The sequence below is a fragment of the Mastigoproctus giganteus genome, chromosome 6, assembly GCF_048544385.1.
Source record: "Mastigoproctus giganteus isolate SK-2022 chromosome 6, ASM4854438v1, whole genome shotgun sequence".
NCBI lineage: Eukaryota > Metazoa > Arthropoda > Arachnida > Uropygi > Thelyphonidae > Mastigoproctus > Mastigoproctus giganteus.
In genome coordinates, this window is record NC_143580.1 from 148,637,467 (window position 1) to 148,660,147 (window position 22,681).

Here is a 22,681-nt window from a genome sequence, read left to right on the forward strand (position 1 = left end):
TTTTAAAAAGAGAAAATGGTAAAGTTTCCAAGCATCATCTGATCGGCAAGAATTGATATACACTTGTTGATCCCTGTGGCTGAGTAGAAACTCATTAAAGTTCTTTGGTATATTATTGCCTTTAGTTGCCATTGCACCCATAATACCTTGAACAACAGCATTAAAGTTGGCACTTTTGATGAGTTAGAGTTATATTTTATATATTTTTTTAATAAAAAGAATATCCTTCTCTATTTTAATATGATAGATGCATAGACTCATATTTAAAAAGCTTGGAGAAGAATGTTAAAATTAACCTTACATAGTAAAACTGAAGGATTTCCGAAATGTAACTAGAATATAAAGAAACAACATCACTTGTAACAGATTTCATATATTTCTTTTTGTTACCTGATGGATTTTTGTGGGTCATAGAAACCATGGTTAATCTGTAAACTATTTAATCCAACCCTGGATAATTGAGATTCTACTGTGTTGCAATTTTTCCTACTTTTTATGTTGAAGTAATTTTGGCCGTTTTCTCTATGATATTGTAATAATTAATTAGGCGAAATAGTCTTTAAAGAGTTAACTTTAAAGAGTTAATTAATGTTCCAACTGTTCTTTTTACTGTGGTTGCATATGACTTGGATTTGCATGGAGACATAATTGAAGTGTATAAGGCTTTAAAGATGACACACACGCATGCGAGTGCACAAAAGGCATAAATTTAAATTGAAGAAAGATGGTTGGTTGTAGGTGTACAGAAATTTGCATTCATCCAGAGAGTAATCCATATGGTATTGTGGACATAGTGTTTATTGTCAGGCAGCACTGGGGGGGGGGATCTCCCCTAAAACTGTGTAGTACAAATTCTGTAAATGCCAGAGGTAGTGTAAGTTTTTGTGTTGGTTTGTGTATTGTAATGTTTGATTCTGTTGGTCTGTTGCACCTCTGACATTTAGCCATGGTGGACCCCACATTACCTGTCCTTTGCCTTGAGGAGATAGCTGTGTATAGTAGGAGATAGATATAGCCTCTGGTAGGTGTGAATCCTGGTCTGCCCCTGAGCTTTCCAGGAAGGACCCCAGGACAAAAAAAGGAAACTCTGGATGGTCAAAAGAGAGTAGGGGAGAGTGAAGGTAGGAGGGAACAAATGAAGACAAGGAAGGTGGAGGATAGGAAGACTGTCCACTTGAAGACTGTCCAAGTGGACAGTCTTCCTATTGGAGGGGCACCCCTGTGGAAGGAGCCCATCCTTCACACAGTGGGGGGAGGACTGTCAAGAACGGTAAAAGTTTTAAGTTTTGTGGTGGTAACCTACCAGGTGAACCATTTGGGTGGGGAATGGATGGGGGACTGGTTGGAGACAGTCATAGAGCCAGGGTGTCCTATGGGGGGAGATCACACTGTGGGTACAGAGCGACTCTCTGTATAAGGTCCTACACCAGCTGGAACTCGTGTCAAAAGTTTTGCCCAAGGGGAGAGATATGGCATAAGTGTGGCAGGGGCTCCTAGGAGATTGTCCCTTGTCCCCACTGCAGCTTAATTTGGGGGCCTGTCAGAACACAAATACACTCCACATATATGGCCCATCTATACACCTGTCACACATACATATACACAAGCACATACTTTTTTTTAAAACTTATTTAGGGGCAGACTGAATAGTAGGACATGGGACAACTCTCTCACACACATTTGTCATCTTGCATTCATCATCATTCAGCCAGACAGGATGCAAGGGACACCTAAACAGCATTTGTCAGTGACATTTATTTAATTTTTTTTATTGACATTAAAAACTTTTTACTGGCGTTATTCCAAAAAATTTGTAATGAAAAACTGTCATGCAAAAAGGGTTACGGAAGGGACGTCATCTTCAGCTTCCGCCAGAAGCGAATTACAGGCTGGCCTCAATTAACGCGATTAATTTGTTCTGCAAGCGCATCGTGCAAAATGGAAATGTGTTAATCGAATATAATAATCAATAGAAAAAATTATAATTGGTCCTTGACCTTCTGGAATGTCCATAAAGAAATTTAAAAATACCTTTTAGATAACTCTTTAACTGCACACAATATAAAAGATAATGAAAATAATTATGGAATTAAATGTTTATTGCATAAAACAGCAGTTCCCAAACTGTGGGCTCCAGAATATTTAAAATTTTCGAGGGAAACACAGCGATACTCAACATCTGTTGGACACCGCGCGAACTACTAGCTCGAGGTAGTTTACAGTTTCAACATTTCTTATTAAGTTGTTTGGACCTAACTACTAAACGGAACTGTTAGGTATTCCTTTTGGTCTGGATGTGCCGTGAAAAAATTACTGAGACGCTAAGGGCGCCGTGAACCGAGAAAGTTTGGGAACCTCTGACATAAAATACACAATGAAGAAATGACTGTTGTGGAAATATTTGAACAGTGTTGACTTTCTATTTTCATCAATCAATTTCCGATAGCCGGCAATAATCTTCTCTGGGCCCTGGCAAAATAAATATCGCAGAGAACCTCAAATCTTTTGTTTGAGGTTCTCTGCGATACCAAAGATTTAATCTAGTTCTTTTACCGTTATCTCCTTCGCAGTAACATTTTCATCAGGCTCATTTAAAAATTTGAATTTTTAAATGCAAGTCTGCATTGACTTTATTAGCAGTGGTGGCCGTCTGACCACTGCTCAATAAAAAAAAGATTGTGTTAACTGGAAATTTACATCGTGTAAAGTGAAAAGTGGTATAATTTTTTCAAATAGCAGTAACTGAAAAATGCGTTAATCGAACTCGCGTTATGTGAGGCCTGGCTATATTGTAACTTGTATTGTTGCACTCATACTTGTGTGATGGCAACAATAATTTATCTTCTACTGGACCAAATTTAATGAAATTTTGCATGGTGCTTCATCTTAGCTCTATACTAGAGGAAAAAACTTTCAAACCTCTGAAAATTGTGGTAGTTTTTCCAGAATAGTGGAAAATATGAACATGTGATCAAGGAAATTTTCTCACTTAATAAATGAGATAATGTGGATGTATAGCATATTGTTGGAAAGCTAAGGAATTTAGAAACAGAAATATTAAGGTTTTAAGATACAAAAAACTTTCGGAAACTGGGAAATGCATTAATTCGAAAATGCATCTGGTTTCAAGTCACTTGGTGTTTTCAGATTGAATGTAATTTTTTTCTTTACAATTAAACTCTGAGGCTGGAAGAGTTCTGCACATTTATGAAAACATTCTTCAACTTGGACATGTCATCAGATCTTTCGATAAATACTATACGTAATGGAACAACTATAGATGGTGTATTTAGTTGTGAACTAAAATCTGTTCACTGTGAAAATTATATATCCTGCTTTAGCCGTCACAGACCAATACTCTCAGTAATCGATATGTAATTATTATTAATAAAATAAAAGCATGGTTATATTATTATACAAGAATTTTATTAATATCTGTAAATTAAAACATTTTTAACGCCTGCCGATGACTCTTAAATGTAAAACACGTTAAATATGCTAGTGGCAGGATACGTTATATACCTAGTACACAATTTTTATTTATTATTATTATTATTTTTTATTTTTTGTACTATTCACAAACATTCACTCAGTCACTGCATAGTTTACACTGGTGACCTGACACACACACACACACACACACACGGGTATCAAAATGTTCACACCCTGACCTAGATAAAACATCATTAGGAAGATGTTGTTTTTAATATAAGTTGTCTACATATTCAATAACTAACATGCGAAATTTCATTCCCGTAGATGATCGTATACCAGAGGTGGAGCCTGGAACATGAGGACAGTTGCTATACTTGAAAAAGTGGAGTATCGAACAGTGATCAAGTTCCTGCATTTGCATGGCAAGAAAGCTTTAGGAAATTGACAAAGAAACAAAAGCTGTGTCTGGACAAAATTGTCCATCCTATAACACTAAAAAAGTGGAAACGGGAGTTCCAGTGCTGTCGTACAAGTGTCTTTCACTAGCCAAGAGAAGGAAGGTCATCAACATCCACAGACAGTGAGATGGTTGCAAAGGTTGAGCAGCTGGTGCTGAGTGACACACGTGTGACAATTCATTTCATTGCAAATGCAGTGGGAATAAGTTATGGGTCTGCCCACAACATTTTACCTGACCATCTGCACATGTCTAAGGTCACCGCACGATGAGTTCCAAGATTGCTGAGGCCTTTGCAGAAGCAATGTCGAATTCAATGTTCTCGCCAACTATTGGATTTGTGCAATGCGAATGTTGAACTTTTTTTTTTCCTGATCTAGCACCATCACAGACCTTCTTGTTTCAAGAAACGAAGAAATCATTGCGTGGACGCCACTTTGATTTGTCTCAGGAAGTCATCAATGAAGTGGAATCATGGTTTCAGGCAAAATGTGCAGACTTCTGTGATCAAGGCATTAAACAACTGACCCATAGATGGGAGAAACGTTTCACTATACATGGAGAGTACATAGAAAAACATTAAAGTTCATGTAGTTTTACCTTTCTAGTGCTATTATTTCTAGGTAGGGTTACGAACTTTTTGATACCCCCTCGTATATATACAGTTGAACCTCTATATAACAAAAAATTATCGTTCGCTTAAAAAAATTTGTGAAACAGAAATTTCATTATAATGAAATATGACCTTTTCAACAATTAAAAATATACTGTAATTCAACATTCAGAAATACAGTAAAAGCTGGAAAATAAATCAGAAATGAATAAATTTTCTACATTTTAAAATAATTTATTAATACATACATATTAAGAAATGAATATTACATGATGCGCACAATATATTAATACACTTTTAAGAATTATTTCGTAAAATATTTGGTTATTTTTTGTTGTACACTAGATTTTACTGTACGTCATTCATAAATTTGTTTAAACACTAAAATATATTTTCTGACACATTTTCTTCACACTGAAGGCCTCACCGCAAAGTTTCAAATGCTGCCAACGTGAAATGTTGACAGCATTTGAAGGTTAAATATTGGCTTCAGCAATATTTAGTAGCAAAGGTTTAATATTGGCTTCAGCAATATTTAATAGCAAAGGTTTAATATTGCCCTTGTTGCCCTCATTTTCATCCAACTCATTGTTGATATTGTCACTAGTTCTTTGAATACTCTCCAAAATGTTGGAGTCACTCAGATATTCAGTTACTATTACATCATTATCAACTCTTAAAAATTTGTCAAGAACAATTCATCCACTGATGAAACCTCTAGCTTGGAGTTCTTCCCAAGATTGCCCAATGTCCTGTAGTAGTTCATCCCTCTCATGCTGTTAATTGGCATTTTAGCAAAACCTGCTTTTGTGAAACAATTCTTAATCGTTGTTTCCACCACATCTTGACTCCACACTTTCTGCAACTCTGATATGCACATCTGAAAATCTATAACAGAATCTATGGTTAGTTTCTATTGGTAAGTTTCGAAATTACTGAGTGAAGGTTGGTGGGGCAGTTGTCGACAATCAACACGATTTTCTGTTTTCATTTGTCATCTTTCTATCAAAATTTAACATCCATTGTTAATTTCACTTGTCATCCAAGATTTTTTGTTGTAGTTGTAGTCCAACTCTTAATGACTTTACTCCTTTGAAATATTGAGGTTGTTTACTTTTGCCTATTACCAAAAGCTTTAATTTTTCACTATTAGCCATATTTGCACAAACCAAGACTATAATTCTCTCCTTGCTATTTTTATCACCTAAACATTTATCACCTTTAAAAGTCAGTGTCTTGTTTGGCAAACATTTTAAAAAATAGACCTGTTTCATCGATGTTGAATATGTCTTTGGGCTGTAGCCCTCTATCATTTTTTTCAAAACTGTTTCTTTCCAATGGGCACAGTCTTCTTCTTCGATTACAGCTTCACTTTCACTAGAAATAACTTTTTTGAGTAACCCATGGTGCTTTTAAAATTTGTCCAGCCAACTAGAACTGACTTGGAATGTTTTATGCCCCAGAAAAGATGTTTACTCCCTAGCCTTTTCTTTTATTAATGGCCCTGATATTGGCATGTTTTGGTATTGAATCAACTTCACCCACTTAAAATCAACTTCATCTTCATGCAGGCATAATTTCGCACGCCTTCTGACTGGGTTCCGTTTCCTCAAACAGTTTGAGAATCGAACATGGTTGTTCAGAATGGTTGACACAGTACTGGCAGTGATACCAAATTTTAAAGCGATTTCTTTCTTTCTTTCTTTTTTAATTCCCCGATCTATACTATTAACACTTTCCCTTTTTCCACTACATGCCAGGATTTCCTCTTAGACGTTGTAAGGTTACTCACACAGCAGCTAAATTAAAACTGATTTAGAGACCATTTATACCTTCCATGTAAAAACAGAGACAGGTGAAATTTAGTGAAAGTGTGGATTACTCATTTCTGCCAAACAACAGATGAATTTCTGGGGTAAAGGGAAATCACTGTCTTCTAATTCTCTAATAGTGTATTTACAGTAGAAAACAGGTTGACCAGAGCCAATGGCTGTGTCTGGAATATTCCTTAATCTTTATCAATGGCTGTGGACACATAGATAGCAATTGACCAGTGTGACTTCTTGGTACAAATGACGCAGTGGTTTTATAGGTTTTATGTGCACCACTAAATTGTGGAATGTTTTAGCTGTTAAAATCTAGAGGAATTAATTCTTAATCCTTTTAGCTCTTAATTCATGCTTTCTACAGCATCAGCTCTATTGCCTAAAGGCCAGAGGTGCGAACAATGTATACCCATGTGTCTCGAAATCAGTTCGTTATATAGAAATTTTTTTCATTATATAGAAACTATTTTCAGTGTAATGACCAATGGTCAAAAAAATTCACTATAGGGAAGTTCGTTAAAGAGAGAAGTCCAGCTGTATATATATATAACTCAGCCTGCAGGTACAACTTTATTATTATTATATATATATTTTAAAATTTATTTTATCATTTTTTATTATTTTTTTTCACTTTTATTTTAGTATTTTTTATTTTTTTTATTTTATTATTGTTATTTTTTATTTTTATTTTTTTTATATACATATTCAGGGTAAAACAGTCTACATATATATAGGACATTGACATTCAGCAATCCTTTTCACTCACTTATCCCACTCACTACAGTATCCTGAATAGGACTACACTTATGCTTTCTTTTTGCAGGTTGAGCATACATTACTTACCCAGCGCGTGAATAGAGATACACATGAGATAATAATAATAATATCTATAATTACTTAGTGACTTAACTCACGTATGCACAATCACAAACACAGCAAAAAAAAAAACACTCAGTCTTCTGTATCTATACTTTCTTACACACATATAATTACAGATAGACAATCAATCACTCATGCGTACATAGACTATCACAGATATTACTTTGTTTACATGATTAATTTTTACATTTAATCCATGATATTTACTTTTAATTAAAACATAGATTTGTTTCTATGCATTAGGGGGAAGAGAATATATTTTGGGAAATTCATATCAATCAAGTGCAACAATGTAGACATGTTGAAAGTTGCCAGCAAGTACTCACTGCCATACACATTTTTCACTCACTACTCATACATACACCAAGATCTAAAAGGACAGACTGGAGATCTCCATCACATCCATCAAAGTAGACGTGACAAAGAGCTATTAGCAAGCACTTGTGGACATGTGTGTATATGTAAAGGGTGGCTCCTAGAATGTTTGCTCAACTCCGCTTCGTATCTCTGTGAAGAACAGATGGGCCAGATATGTGTGTGTGACGTCGGTTTTTGTGTATTATGCGTGTGTTCTGTTGTTCTGTTCTGGCCGCTTGGCTACCCAGAAGCATCAGTCGCCTGGACAGATGATTCTGGGTACTCGTCCACACTGTGGGAAGGTGGGCCAGTCCATGTAAAGCACGTACTGTTTCAAGAGAGACTCTAACCCATCTGATGTTGTCAGAAAGTAGGCCAGGATCCTCTGGGGGGCCCATTCCAGAGGAAGGAAAAAAAAAAAAAAAAACGATCACCCATGGTGCTGGATCATCATCATCATCATCATCATCATCAGCCATTTTCAATCCACTGCAGGATGAAGGCCTCTCCAGCAACTTTCCAGTTCCTTCTGTTTTGAGCACTGGCCATCCATTTACTACTCAAAAACTCATGAATTTCATCTATCCATCTCTGCCTTTGTCTTCCAGGTTTTCTTCTAGCCCCTCTTGGGTACCATTCTGTTATTTTCTTAGTCCATCTGTCATCATGTCTTCGAGCTATGTGTCCTGCCCAAGACCATTTTAGTTCTTTAGTTTTGATAAGAATGTCCTTTACTTGAGTTTGCTGCCTAATCCATGTGTTTCTCTTCTTATCTAACAGTCTGATTCCCAATATAATTTGTTCCATTCTTCGCTGTGTAGTTCTTAGCTTCTCTTCCATTCTTTTGGTGAGTGCCCAAGTTTCACTTCCATAAGTCATGGTGGGGAGTATACATTGATTCATTATTTTACGTTTCAGACAAACTGGGATATTGCTCTTCAGTATGTGGCTATATTTCCTGAATGCTATCCATCCAAAATTTATTCTTCTCTTGACTTCCAGCCATTTATCATTATTACAGCTAATAACTTGTCCCAGATAAGTATATGACTCCACCTTTTCAATTACTGCTCCTTCAATCATTATTTCCCTTTCCGTGGCATACTTGTTCATCATTACTTTTGTTTTATCCATATTCATCTTTAGTCCAAAATCCTTACTAACTGTGCATAACTGATTAAGATTTTCCTCTAATTCTTTGGGATCGTGGCTTATGACCACAATGTCATCTGCAAATCGTAAATGGTTTAGGTACTCTCTGTTCACATTGACTCCTTTCTGCGACCAGTCTATTCTTCTGAAAGCTTCCTCAAGGGCAGCAGTAAACAGCTTCGGAGATATTGTGTCTCCTTGTCGAACTCCTTTCTCGATTTTAAATTTGCTACTGTCTTTGTCTAGTCTAATAAAGGATGTAGCACTCTCATATATTTTCTTCAAAATCATAATATATGGAGTATCTATGCCTTGTCTTTCCAGTGCCCGAAACATTGCCTTATGCTGTATGGAGTCAAATGCCTTTTCATAATCCACAAATGCCAGGCATAATGGTGTTTTATATTCATTTGCTTTCTCCATTAGCTGTGATATTACGTGAAGGTGATCCATAGTTGAGAATCCTGTCCTAAAGCCAGCTTGCTCTTTCGGTTGATTCTCATCAAGTATTCTTTCTAATCTGTTAGTAATGACCCTTGTGAACAACTTGTAGATATGGGATAACAAGCTAATTGGTCTATAATTTCCAATTTCTGATTTATCTCCTTTCTTATGCAGCAAAACTATGACTGCATTATTCCACTGCTTAGGCATCACACCTTTTCTAATGCACTTTGTGAAGAGCCTTGCCAGTTTTTGTGTTATGTCTCTTCCTCCCAATTTTAACAACTCTACAGTAACTTCATCTTCCCCCGGGGCTTTCCGATTCTTCATTTTCTTCAATGCATGTTCTACCTCATCAGGAAGAATATCGGGTATGTCGTATGTGTTGCTACTTTGCAATCCATGTTCCCCACTGCTGGTATCATTCCCTCGCTCCTTGTATAATTCTCTATAGTAGTCTTCTGCTATTTGAATTATGCCTTCTCTGCTGTTTATAAGTACACCATCGCTATTCTTCAGTTTCAGTATCATTTGTCTTTCTGTATTACTGCTCATGGCTGCTGATTTAAATCCTTTGTTTTCCCTTAATGCTTGTTCTACTTTTCTTGTGTTAAATCTTCTTATGTCCTCTCTGAGTGTCTTTCTAATGGCTTTGCATAACTCAGTATACTCAATTTTCTCCCTGTCAGTGTTTTTCTTGCTCTTCATTTGTCGTCTTTGGTTCATCATGACAAGTGTTTCTTGACTAATTTTTTCTTCTTTGGATTTCTGTTTCCCTATAGGTTTCTTGGGCTTTATCACTTTCAGAAAGTTGTAATATTCCTCGTCGATATCTTGGTCCTGAGCAGTCTGCAGAAGCTCAAACTTGTTCTTAAGTTCCAGTACATACTGCTTTTTCTCCTCCTCTGTTATTTCAAAGACCTTTGTATTATTTACTCGAGTCAGTTTTTTCCTTTCCTTTCCTACATCTATATCAAGTGTACATCTTACCATTCTGTGATCACTTCCAACATTTACCTTATTCAGGACGGTAACATCATTCACAATATATCTTCTGTTAGTGAGGATGAAGTCGATTTCATTAGTTGTTAATCTATTTGGACTCTTCCACGTCCACTTTCTGTTCACCCTTTTCTTGAAAAAAGTGTTCATTACTGACATTCCTTGAGATTCTGCAAATTCCACAAGTCTTTCTCCTCTTTTATTTCTTTCACCAATTCCAAAATTTCCTATAGTTCCTCTTTCTGCGCTGTTTTGCCCTTTTCCAACCTTAGCATTGAAGTCCCCCATAATAATAGTGTAGTGGGTTTTCTGCTCATCTAGAAGACTCTCAATTTCAGTGTACATTTCTTCAACCTCTTCATCATCATGGCTCGATGTTGGTGCATAAATCATTATAATCTTTAGCTTGTACCTCTTAGAAATCTTGAGTATTAGTCTTGACACCCTTGGTGATGTACTTTTGAATTCCAAAATGTTGTTTTTTAAATCTTTATGGACCAGAAACCCAACTCCACCTTCACTCCTTTCACTGTTTCCATTGGTGTACAGCAGATTTCCACTTGATAGACTTATAAGTGACTCATTTCTTCTTCTTGTTTCAGCCAAACCGATGATATTCCAATTCACATTTTCTAATTCCTTTTCCAGCTCTAATATCCTGTCTTCACCGATGAGTGATCGTACGTTATAACAGGCCAAGTTCAATTTCCGTGCATGGCAGCCTGGTCGTACCCAGAGATTCTTAGCACCCTCTGCTTCCACTCTGATCCTCTCGCTGCCGTAAGAGGGAGAGTGAAAGCTGCTGGGGACTGAGGGCCATTTGTATTGTTGTGCTCTCATTGCTGGAGGGTTTGGTCTTTTCCTCTTCACGCTGACCAGGCGTCTTGAAGAGAACCACTCTACACGTTCGTTGCCACCTAAGTGATGTAACAGGGCTTACCATCGAGAAGGTGTGCATGAGTGGATTTTAGGGAGGCAGGCCAACCGGACTTCTCCTAAATCTTCTGTAATAGAGAGATATTGGATCCATCAGTGTTTTAGGCTGAGTGTCTGATAACACACAGGATACCTGTTCCCCTCTAAGCCCCCCTCTGGTGTGCTGGATATGGAACTGAAATTAATAAAAATGAAGCAGAAGAAAATAAAATAAAACATTTATAAAAAAAAAAAATAACAATAAAAAAAATAAAAATGAAGCAGAAGAAAATAAAATAAAACATTTATAAAAAAAAATAATAAATAAAAATGAAGCAGAAGAAAATAAAATAAAACATTTATAAAAAAAAATAATAAATAAAAATGAAGCAGAAGAAAATAAAATAAAACATTTATAAAAAAATAAATAAATAAAAATAAAAAAAATAAATAAACAAAACATAAAAAAAATAAATAAAAATAAAAAAAATAATTAAAAAAAAATAAATAATAATAAAAAATAAAAATAAATAAAATAAATCAATAAATAAAAAAAAATTAGCAAGCACAAACTGCCATGCACATTTTCACTCATTACTCATACATACACTAAGATGCAGAAACACAGAGTACAGCTATGCATTGCATCTGCATTGCCAGATGTGACAGAGAACCCAATCAAGCAAAATTGCCATGCACACATAATTATAGAAACAATTAATATTCACATAATACATACAATCATGCTCTCAAAAAACAGTGTACTAATAGCACTTGAACTAAGCACTATGAATCCATAACATTTATATAGTTAATATAACACCTGAATTAGTTAAAAACATAAAAAATGAAATGGCAAAGGAAGTGGGTAAATTTTTTTTTGTCTAGTGATGTATAAACTTTACTTCTTTGCATCACTTTGCCAGAATGAATCCCTAAACATGTGTTATGTCAGTCTCAAATTTAATCTGAGATGTCGTAGCTGTTTTTATTTATTATTATTATTATCTCTCTCTCTCTCTCTCTCTCTCTCTCTCTCTATCTCCCCCCCCCCTACATGAACTGATGGCTTTTTATGCTGAAGTACTGTGTAATTATCTCTGTTGGTGTAATTCTCATTTCCTATCCCGCTGTTTAAATATCCAGCTAATACTATTCTTTCTATGTCATTAATTTCTACTACTCTTTATATGATATTAATGAACTCGTCTATCTAATTTTTTCTTGAGCATTCACCATTATATATATCAGGGTTGAAGGTTGTATCTTGAAAAATAATAGAAGTAACAAAGGAAAAAAAAAAAACTATAAAAGTACATAGTAGGGGGTGGAAGTGTAGTGACGGTAATATAAATAATATTAAGAATCTAAAGAAAAATAGGCCAAAACCAAGACTAATTTACTGAAGAAACTTTTTTTTGACTTAACATAAAATAGTGAAATGCTGTAAATTATGTGAAATATTACATGTTCAGTGGATACATTGAACTATGTGATGGGAATCCCATTCATTAGAATTCCAAGCAGTACAAACAGAAATGGCAAAATAATAGAGCAGATAACATCTTTTAAGCAAAGGGTAGATTTGATTGATTGATTTGGTAGTTGTTGGCGCATCGGCTTCTGTGGCCATATTGCACCTCCCAAGGTTTTTGCAGTACTTTGATCCAAGCCCGAGGCGGGAATCGAACCCGCGACCTTTGGGTTGCCGGGCAGGTACTTTACCCACTCGGCTAGCCCGTTTAAGCAAAGGGCGATACTGTTGTATACGTTGGGACCAATGACATTACGAGTAGGAGATCTGCAGACTTACTTAGCAAATACTGGTCAATGTTGAAAAAAAGTTGCGAGTTACGGTTAAATTTGAAAGTGTCTGCAATTCTGCCTGGACACGATAGGAGGGAGTATAAGATGAGAGTCCTGGAGAGATTGTGCAAGGCTCATGGGGAAAATTTTTCTCCACCTGGACTGTGCTTGTTAACAGGAGAGATTGTTTATATAGGGATGGGATACACTTAAATATAAAGGGTGCAAGAATATTTGCTGATGCTACCGAGGCAGTGTTAAGTGGGCCGGAAAACTGCTAGCTTCAGGGTATTCACAGTAGCTTAACAGTAGATTAACAGTAGCCACAGTCATCAGTAAAAGTTATTCTTGCACTGCTTCTATTGGAATGAGCAGCAGCCTGGAAAGCAAGGTGCTGAGGATATCCAGGAATGGGAGTTATCATGGAACGAGTAAATACATGGGCTGTGTTAGGATAACTAAGAGTAAGAATAGGGGCATGTATACTTGCATGTACACCAATGTTAGGAGTTTAGTAAATAAATTTGATGAATTTGAGGTGCTGGTGAAGACATCGAAGGCAGATATTATTGGGATATCAGAGACGTGCTGTCTCACAGAGATAAGGAATGCAGAATTGGAATTTGGGGAGTAAAATGTGTACAAAAAGGATAGACAGAATAGAAAGGGAGGAGGGGTAATGCTGTTAGTTAAGAAATGCAAAATCTAAGGAAGTGCATCCAGCTGACATGATTGTACAGTGCAATGTTGGGTTAGTTTGGTGTGACGTAAGGAAAGCAAAATTGAGAGTAGGAGTGTTATAGGCCTAATGACTCTGAGTATAATGAACAACTATAAAGGGAAATAGGGAGGGCCAGTAAATACAATTGTCTTATAATGAGGGATTTTAACTTCCCAGATATTGACTGGAACTTGTGGGTTGGTCACTCGCACACTAGCAGCTCGCCCTGCTTCTTCCAGTCTCAGCCGGAAAAAAAACCTCTGCCCTTAAAGCATTGAAACAAGACTCATCCATTGTCATCCTGCTGGCGGATAAGGACGTTGAACAGTGATATTGAATCGCACAGATTACAAGACTAAAACCCTGTTGCTCCTGCAGGACACTTCTGTTTATCAACCCTTAACCGTTCCTCCCATCAAAGCCTTGGAATGATGGGAGTCGAGTGTAAACATCCTCGTCAACAGTTGGTTTAAACAGAAGAAAATAACAGAATCCACATATAATCGCTTCCGGCTGCCAGATTCCACAATTCTACGGACTATTGAAAGTTCCCAAAGAAGGTATACCGTTAAGACCCATTGCCTCCTGTCGTGGCTCACCAAGTTATGAGTTGGCAAAGTTTGTCTCGGGGGCTCCTTTCTCCACTAGTAGGCAAGACCATCAACACTGTCTCTAACAGTAGTGAGTTTATAGACTGGATCCGAACCCTATCCATCTCAGAAGATCAAATCATGGCATCATTTGATGTAATGTCGCTTTTCACCCCAATCCCAGTGGAACTTGCCATGACATGTGCAAAGGAACTCTTGGATAACGACTAGACCCTTGGCAGCAGGACCGAACTGACACAAGACGATATCTCTACCGCCCTCAGGCTGTGCTTATCAGGTGGCACAATTATGTTTGGCTACTCAATTTACTAACAGGTGTATGGCACAGTCATGGGTTCCTCAGTTAGTTCAGTCACGGCAAATATCATGATGGCAGAATTAGAGGGTCGTGCATTTACGAATGTACTGGATCCCATTACCTTTTGGTGTTGCTACGTGGATGATGTGTTTGTGTGGTTATCTCCAGAGATTCGGGCGACCGACTCTTAGACCACCTAAATTCTCTGTTGCCTTTCATAAAATTCACTATTAAACTAGAGTCGGACAATGCCCTACCATACTTAGACACCCTTGTCCAATGCAAGGGCACGCGCTTGAAGACAACTGTCTACCATAAACCAATGTGTGCTGGCCAATTTACCAACTTTGGTCAGCACACACGCGCAGCCATCTTCTTGGCACTGCACAGACCTTGTTAGCCCGTGCTTCGACCCACTCTAGTTCTGTAGATGAGAGGCACACCGAGATTGCTAAGGTCAAGGCGGATCTTGCGAGGTGTGGCTATCCCACCAGTACCCTTGACAGGTGTGACCTACAGACACATAACCATGTAGCAACCGACAGGAACATCCAAGGTAATGACTCAGCTGTGAGTGCCTTTATCCTTATACATGATGGGATAAAGTACATTCAGCTCGTAGGCAGAAAGTTGTGATCCCTAATCTCTAGAGTCAAAACACCAGTTCCCACCTTACTACAAAGTGGCCTAGTCTACCACATCTTTTGCCGTGACTGCACTAGCTGCTACATCGAGGAAACTGGGAGACGGCTTGACAAATGTCTTTCGGAGCACGAAAGAGCCATCCGCTTAGCGGACATAGAACACTCGCCCATTGCCGAACACTTCTGATCAACCCACCACGACATTGACCCGCATCGCAATGTCGTGATTGTAGATAGGTCCCGCCACTACTGGCGACACGCCTGGTTGGAATTGCTGAACATCACATGCTCTACCACCTTAGTCAACAGAAGCAGTGGATGTCAGGTCCACCCTATTATTGAGCAACCATTTTTATGAAGGACAAACTTTGGCAACATTCACATACGTTACAACTGCAGGCTTTTCAACATCAAACAATTAACCATTGCATCACGCAGTTTCGTATACATGACTGGCAGTACACGTACTCATGTTCCACTCTTAACTGTCAGTTTGACTGATGAAGGTTACCTTAATAACCAAAATCTTTTGTATGTATTTAATATTTAATATATGTGTGTTTTACAATTAGTATTAAACTTGTCATTATTTACTCTGTCATCCATTTTGCCCTGTGTCACACAATAATCCACAATAATCTTGAACCTATTAAAACTACCCATTGCTTGCCATGAACTTGACTTGGGGTTCGCTGTACTTATCCTTAATATCTTCATAAATACTTCTTGCTTTTGCTTGAATGGCCATTGGACTTAGGGGCACAAGCTTCTGAATCTGATTTTCCATCCATATTATTAATAGCTGTTTCATCTTCGATATAGCACCTGAATGCTTTTTTGTGATCACTGTTGATCTTAAATGCTTTGATCCTTTAATATATTCTTTTATACGTGCACTGTCCCTTAAAATAGTATTCACTGTTGAAACAGCGAGACCTAATTCTGTGCAATAGATGACAAACTTTGTCCTGCTTCGTACTTCTTAATTAATCATCTTTATTTCCTGGCACTGCCAGCATTTGCACTTTTCATTGGTCCCTTTCCCTTCACCATTGTAATAAGTAAATACGAACGATTCTGAAAATTTATTTATGTTTTTTATATGATTGAAGATTTCAGTGAAAGGAACGCATTTCACCCTAATACCATAACGTAAAATCCCACAGAATTCCAGTTATCAGTATTATCGCAAATGCAATAAGATCACGTTTACTACCTGTTTATAATAGATTGCACTAAGAGAAAGCCCAATAAACTGGAAAGTGCAAATTGTTTTATTGTTTTATGGTTGTGACCTCCAGTAATGTGTTTTAGAAAAATATCACAAAGGCATTCAAAATTGATTCTTATAATGGGACATATGATAACTATGAAAGTGTAGTGCATTTTCCATTATAAAAATGACCTTTTAGAGTAATAAATAGTTTAGTTATATTGTATAGCAAAAATTTCAACTTTCAAGGTCTCGGAATGAATTACCAAAAAAAAAAAACAATGTGTTATTGGGTTCACATTACAATATTTTCACAATACCTCCATTTATTCCTACGGGATGCAAATTTCATTTCCATGATTTTTTTTAAGTTTGCACTGGCTGGCAAAAACTTACGTAAAGTCGAATTTCCATAAGTTGACTATTACGTAAGCTGGAAAGTGCCTGTACTTGTATTTTAGGAAAACTTTTGATACGATTGCACATGGAAGACTACTCTACAAATTGCAGCAGTATGGCATTAAGGGCAAGTTGCTGCCATGGATAAAAGGATGGTTGAGTGGGAGAAGACAGAGAGTGGTAATCGATGGACACTACTCTTTGTGGACTAATGTTATTAGTGGAGTCCCCCCCCCAGGGTTCGGTGTTGGGCCCAGTGTTGTTTTCTGTATTTATCAATGATATTGATAAAGGTATATCAGGGTTATACCTTCATCAATATCATTGATGAAAGTATATCAGGGTTAATGTCTAAGTTTGCAGGTGATACGAATGTTGGTCAGGTAGTTAATTACAGTAATGATAGTATACTATTGCAACGGGATCTAGAAAAGTTGAGCAGATGGGCTGAGAGGTGGCATCTGAAAATTAACATTGACAAATGTGAAGTACTGCATATGGGTAGCAGTAATCCCAGAGTAATGTATCAATTGTGTGGTACTGCACTCAGGATGGTAGAGAATGAAAAGGACCAGTAGCTAATTGTGCAGTCAGATATGAAGTTTTTTTGAGCAGTGCAGACAGGCTGCAAGAGTAGCTTGTGATGTCTTGTCAATGATATACAGGAATTTTTATAGCAGGGATAAGGAGGTGATTGTCTCCTTGTATAAGGCAATGGTCAGGCCACACCTTGAGTACTGCATACTGGTCTGTAGGCCTAATTTTAGGAAGGCTGTAGAGCTGCTTGAACGAGACAGAGAAGGGAAACAAGATTTGCGAGTGGAACAAAGGGTTGCTCCTACCAAGAAAGACTTTAGTTCTGCAAATTGCAGCATCTGGAGACTAGGCACCTGCAAGGTGAGCTAATTGAGATGTATAAAGCCTTGAATGGTATGTATAAGCTCAATGCTGATGGGATTCTTCCTCTTGCTCAGGTTCCTCACCTGAAGGGACATAAATTAAAATTGAGGGGAGACAATTGTAGAATAGATGTGCGGAAATTTGCCTTTAGCCAGTGGGTGATTGATAGTTGGAACAAAAACTTCCAGCGCCTCCGGAGCCAGGTGGGAAGGAGCAGCAGTGCGTAGCACACGCTTCTTGATTAGACTGAGGTTCGAACCCGTCACCACCAAATACGGAGGATGCGGAAAGGTCAGGGATGACCACCGCATATCCCCGGAGCAATATGGCCTTAGTTGCTAATGCTCCTAAAAAAAAAAAAAAAAAAAACCAACCAACAAAAACTTCCATCTGTTGTAGTGGTGGTTGAATACTTAAATAAGTTCAAGGCCGAACTAGGCAAATATTGGAAGTGAATGGATGGGTGAAATGGGAAGGTTGATGGGTGAAATGGGAAGGTTTTTTTTTTGGCTGATGCTATATACGGTTGCTTTCTTGCATCATATTACTAATGGCAATGCTGATAATGTAAATTAATAACGCAGAAGAAAAATAATGTAGCCTTTTGTGGCTAAAAATTAAAATACAAATTTTGCGAGTTACAGAGATGTTGTGATTAGAGGCATCTGAGTGAGCTGAGGTCTAAATTGTGAAATATGACATATGTAATAAAGAAGAGAATTTGAGAATAAAAATTAAAGAATGAAAGATGAAAAATATCAACAGTGAATCACATACTTTTCAGTTGCTGATGAGTTATCATGACTGACAAATGGTATTTCCTAAACCATCCAAATAAACCAGTCATTTGCATGATTTCATCAATTATGCCATCAAAACAACACCATGAAAGGAAAGAAGCCATAATGTTAAATAAACGTAGAACTCACAAGAAAATAAGCACAAGTAGGTGGATGTGGGAAATTCAATACATATAATACCTGTATGAGAAATTCAATACATGTAATAACCTCAGAGTGAAGTGATTATTTTTGGACTATAGACAAAATAATATATTTTGTTTGAACTATGGATGCACACAGACACACACACACACACACACAGAGAGAGAGAGAGAGAGAGAGAGAGAGAGAGAGAGGTGTTTTAATTAAAACTCAAATATCTCTCGTGCTTATTTTTTGGTTTAGGATTAGGGACTTTTTCTTATTTTAAATACTAAAACACTTTTTTTTAGAGAATAAGTGCTTTCTAAGTGTAATATATTTTTTTTATTTTGTGTAGACCTGATGGTTATCATTCTTGCCTTGGATCTTCTAAACGCTACTTTACGTGTAATATACAGGTAAGTGTTTATAAATTTGAGAAGACTATTGATAATACAATTGAAGTCTGTAATTGTCTGTGACTCTGTTGTCAGGGAAACAGAAAATATATTGTTCAAAAAGGATAGGTGGAATAGGACCAGGGAAAATCAGATGAACTAACCAGACATCTGGCAGAGAAGAAAAATGCATAGGGTGCATATAAATTATCATGTGATACGGAAGCCTATAGCAGATATAAACTAGTCTGCAATCAAGTCATAAAGAAGGTTAGCCAAGTGAAGGCAGATTGTGAGAAATCTTTGGCAAAGAATACAAAGAAAAACAGCAAAGACTTCTTTAGTTATATAAAGACTAGAAGGAAGGGGATGTATCCAGAGGTGGACTGACCATAAGACTTACCAGGAAAACCCGGTGGACCAGAGGCCGGATGTGATTTTGGCCATAAACAATATCGCCATTAAACATTAGTATGTGGCTGCTACAAGTTTTCTCCAGTAAGAATTTTTGACCCAGTCCACCTCTGGATGTATCACATTAGCGCATTTGATATCAATGGTTCGACTGTTGATGATTCTGCTCAGGTTGCTGACAAACTGAATTATAATTTTGCATCTATATTCACACATGAGGAATTCTTTAGGAAGTGGATACCAGAAATTTACCAAATTCTAATAGATAGCTAAATGATTTTTTAATAACTGAGAGGAAAGCAGAAGATAAATTGTTGAAGTTAAACATAAGAAAGGCACCTGGGGTGGTTGGGATCTATCCAGTTATATTGAGGGGGGCAGCAAAGGAGATAAGCAAATCCTTAGCCATAATTTTGAGAGCATTTTTGGATTTGGGGGAAGTCTATGCAGACTAGATATGTGTGAACATATCCCTAATTCCCAGAGGATGATATGAGTAATTAAAACCTGTTAGCTTAACTTCTGTTCCAGGAAAAATAATGGAGTCTCTGGTTAAAGAAGTAGTGCAGGACCTTCTAGACAGGAGTGAAATTATACTTCAGTCACAGCATGGGTTTGTCAGGGGGCAATCTTGTCTGACAAATTTTATTCTAAACTACAATGCAGTAACAAAGAAAGTGGATGCAAAAAATAATTTTTATATTATATAGTTGAATTTCAGGAAAGGTTTTGATACTGTTGCAAATAAAAGACTGGTGTACAAATTGCATCAGTGAAGCATTAAGAATAAGTTATTGCTATAAATAAAAGGATGGTTGAATGGAAGAAGACAGAGTGGTAATCAGGAGACACTGCTCTTTGTGGACTGATGTTATTATTGGAGTTCTCCAAAGTTCGGTTTTGGGCCCATTGTTGTTTTCTTTATTTATTAATGATATTGATGAAGGCATATCAGGTTTAATGTCCAAGTTTGCAGATGATATAAAGGTTGGTAGGTTTGCAAATTAATGATAATATGGTAGTGAAACAGGATCTAGAAAAATTAGGCAGATGGGCTGAGAATTGGCAACTGAAGTTTAACCCTGACAAATGCAAATTACTGCATATGGGTAGCAGTAACCCCTAGAGTAAAATATTGACTATGTGGTGCTACACTCAGGGTAGTGGAAAATTAAAAAGTGTTGGGAGTAATTGTGCAGTCAGATATAGAGCAGTGTAGCATCTGGCTGCCAGGACAGTTCTTACAGTTTTGTCAATGATATATGGGAATTTTGCTAGCAGGGATAAGGAGGTGATTATCCCATTTTATAAGGCAATGGGTAGGCCACATTTTGAGTACTGCATACAGATATGGAGGCCTCATTTTAGGAAGGATGTAGAGATGTAGAACAGGTACAGAGAAGGGCAATGAGATTGGTGAGAGGAACAAAGGGGTGCTCTTACCAAACAAGTTTTTGTTCTGCAAATTTCAGCATCTGGAGACTAGCACCTGTGAGGTGATCTGATGTTGGTGTTTAAGGCTTTGAATGGATTGAGCAGGCTGAATGCTGATGAGATTCTTCCTCTTGCTCAGACTATTTACACGAGGGGGGCATAAATTCAAATTGAGAAAGGATTATTGCAGAAAGGAGTTAGCCTGAATTTTGGTGAATTGTTGGAACAAATTTCCATCTGCTGTTAAATTCAAAGAAGAACCAGGGCAAACTATTGGAGGGAATAGATAGGTGAAATGGGAAGGTTTTTTATTTTATTTTTATTTTTTTGGCTGATGCTGTTTAAGCTTGCTTTCTTGCATCATTTGCCACTACTAATACTAACATGTCTTGGTAATTTAAATGCAGGATTACAAGGATTGTTACTGTTGTTAATATGTGTAACTCCTCTCAGTATGAAAGTGGCAGTTTTTGTATATTGGTAAATGAAAGCCCATTGCATACCTTTTAATTTTTCAAAGTGCACAAAAATTAGTTAAAAAAAAAATCTTGTTTTTACTCTCGCATGACCCAAGATTCAAAGGGGTTTGTTATTTTAAGAAGATTAGTTATTTTGACAATCATTAACTGTATTTAGTCACAGTCAGGTGTTTAGCTTAAACTTAATATTACAGTCAAGTTTGCTACAATGAACGAATGCAACAATGAACAGTTTTATCAATAAAATCAAGATACTACAACGAACACAGATGCTACAACTAATGTGGAGCACTACTATCGGCCGACGTAGCATTGCGTGTGCATGACATGTCGGGGCCTTCCTGCTTTGATTAGAGTGTCAGTTATCATCTTTGTTATCGTTTGTAAGGTTCAGTTATTAGTTTAGTTCAGTTATCTGCTTATTTGCCCTTTAGCAGTGAAAATATTTTTTAAAATTATTCTGCTATATAATTTTAGCCATGAGCTGGCAAAATAGAGTGAGAAAGCTAATTAACTTAGACATTAAGAAAGAAATAATTTCCAAGTGAGAAAGTGGAAAAAGTGTAGGAAATCTAAGTGCTGAATATGGTATGGCTAAATCAACAATGAGTACAATTTTAAAAAAACAAGGAAGAAATAAAAAGTGCACAGGTCGCAAAGGCAATCTCTAGTTAAGCAGTTTATGTTGTAATATCACGGAAAATATGGAAACTCTTCTATTAGTGTGGATTAATGAAAAACAAATGGCAGATGATAGTGTGAGTGAGGCGATTATTTGTGAAAAGGCCAAACAATTGTTTGAGGAACTTGGTGCTAAGGCTCCTAGTACAAGTACTGGTTCTGTGAAGGAGTTTTTTGACACCAAGGGCTAGTTTACTGGATTTAGGAAAAGGACTGGATTACACAGTGTTGTGAGGCATAGTGAGGCTGCCAAATGCAGATAGGGATGCTGCTGAGCAACATCATCAGAAATTTAAGAAAATAATTGAAGATGGAGGCTTTCTTTCACAGCAGGTGTTTAACTGCGACGAAACTGGCCTTTTCTGGAAAAGAATGCTACACAGAACATATATCACGAAGGAGGTGACCACCTTGCCTGGCCATAAGCCAATGAAAGACCTGCTTACATTGCTCTTTTGTGCCAATGCTTCAGGTGACTGCAAGGTCGAACCACTGCTCGTGTACCATTCGGAGAACCCCAGAGCTTTTAAAAACTTCAGGAAAACCGCCTTGGAGTTTTGTGGCATTCCAACCACAAGGCTTGGGTGACCAGGAGTCTTTTCTCTGACTGGGTGACTGAGGTGTTTGGCCCACTGTCCGTGACTACCTTAAGGAGAAGGATCTTCCATTGAAGGTTCTTT

The 22,681-nt window shown here is 37.2% G+C and overlaps 1 protein-coding gene across 1 annotated transcript in view; it reads left to right on the forward strand.

Annotated features, from left to right (window-relative positions):
• Nucleotides 1–22,681, forward strand: part of LOC150084650 (papilin-like) — a 967,274-nt gene that overhangs the window by 216,580 nt on the left and 728,013 nt on the right. The window contains exon 4 of the mRNA XM_090376529.1: nt 18,954–19,014. Coding sequence (XP_090232655.1) covers nt 18,954–19,014 — 61 coding nt within the window. The remainder of the gene's footprint in view (nt 1–18,953; nt 19,015–22,681) is intronic.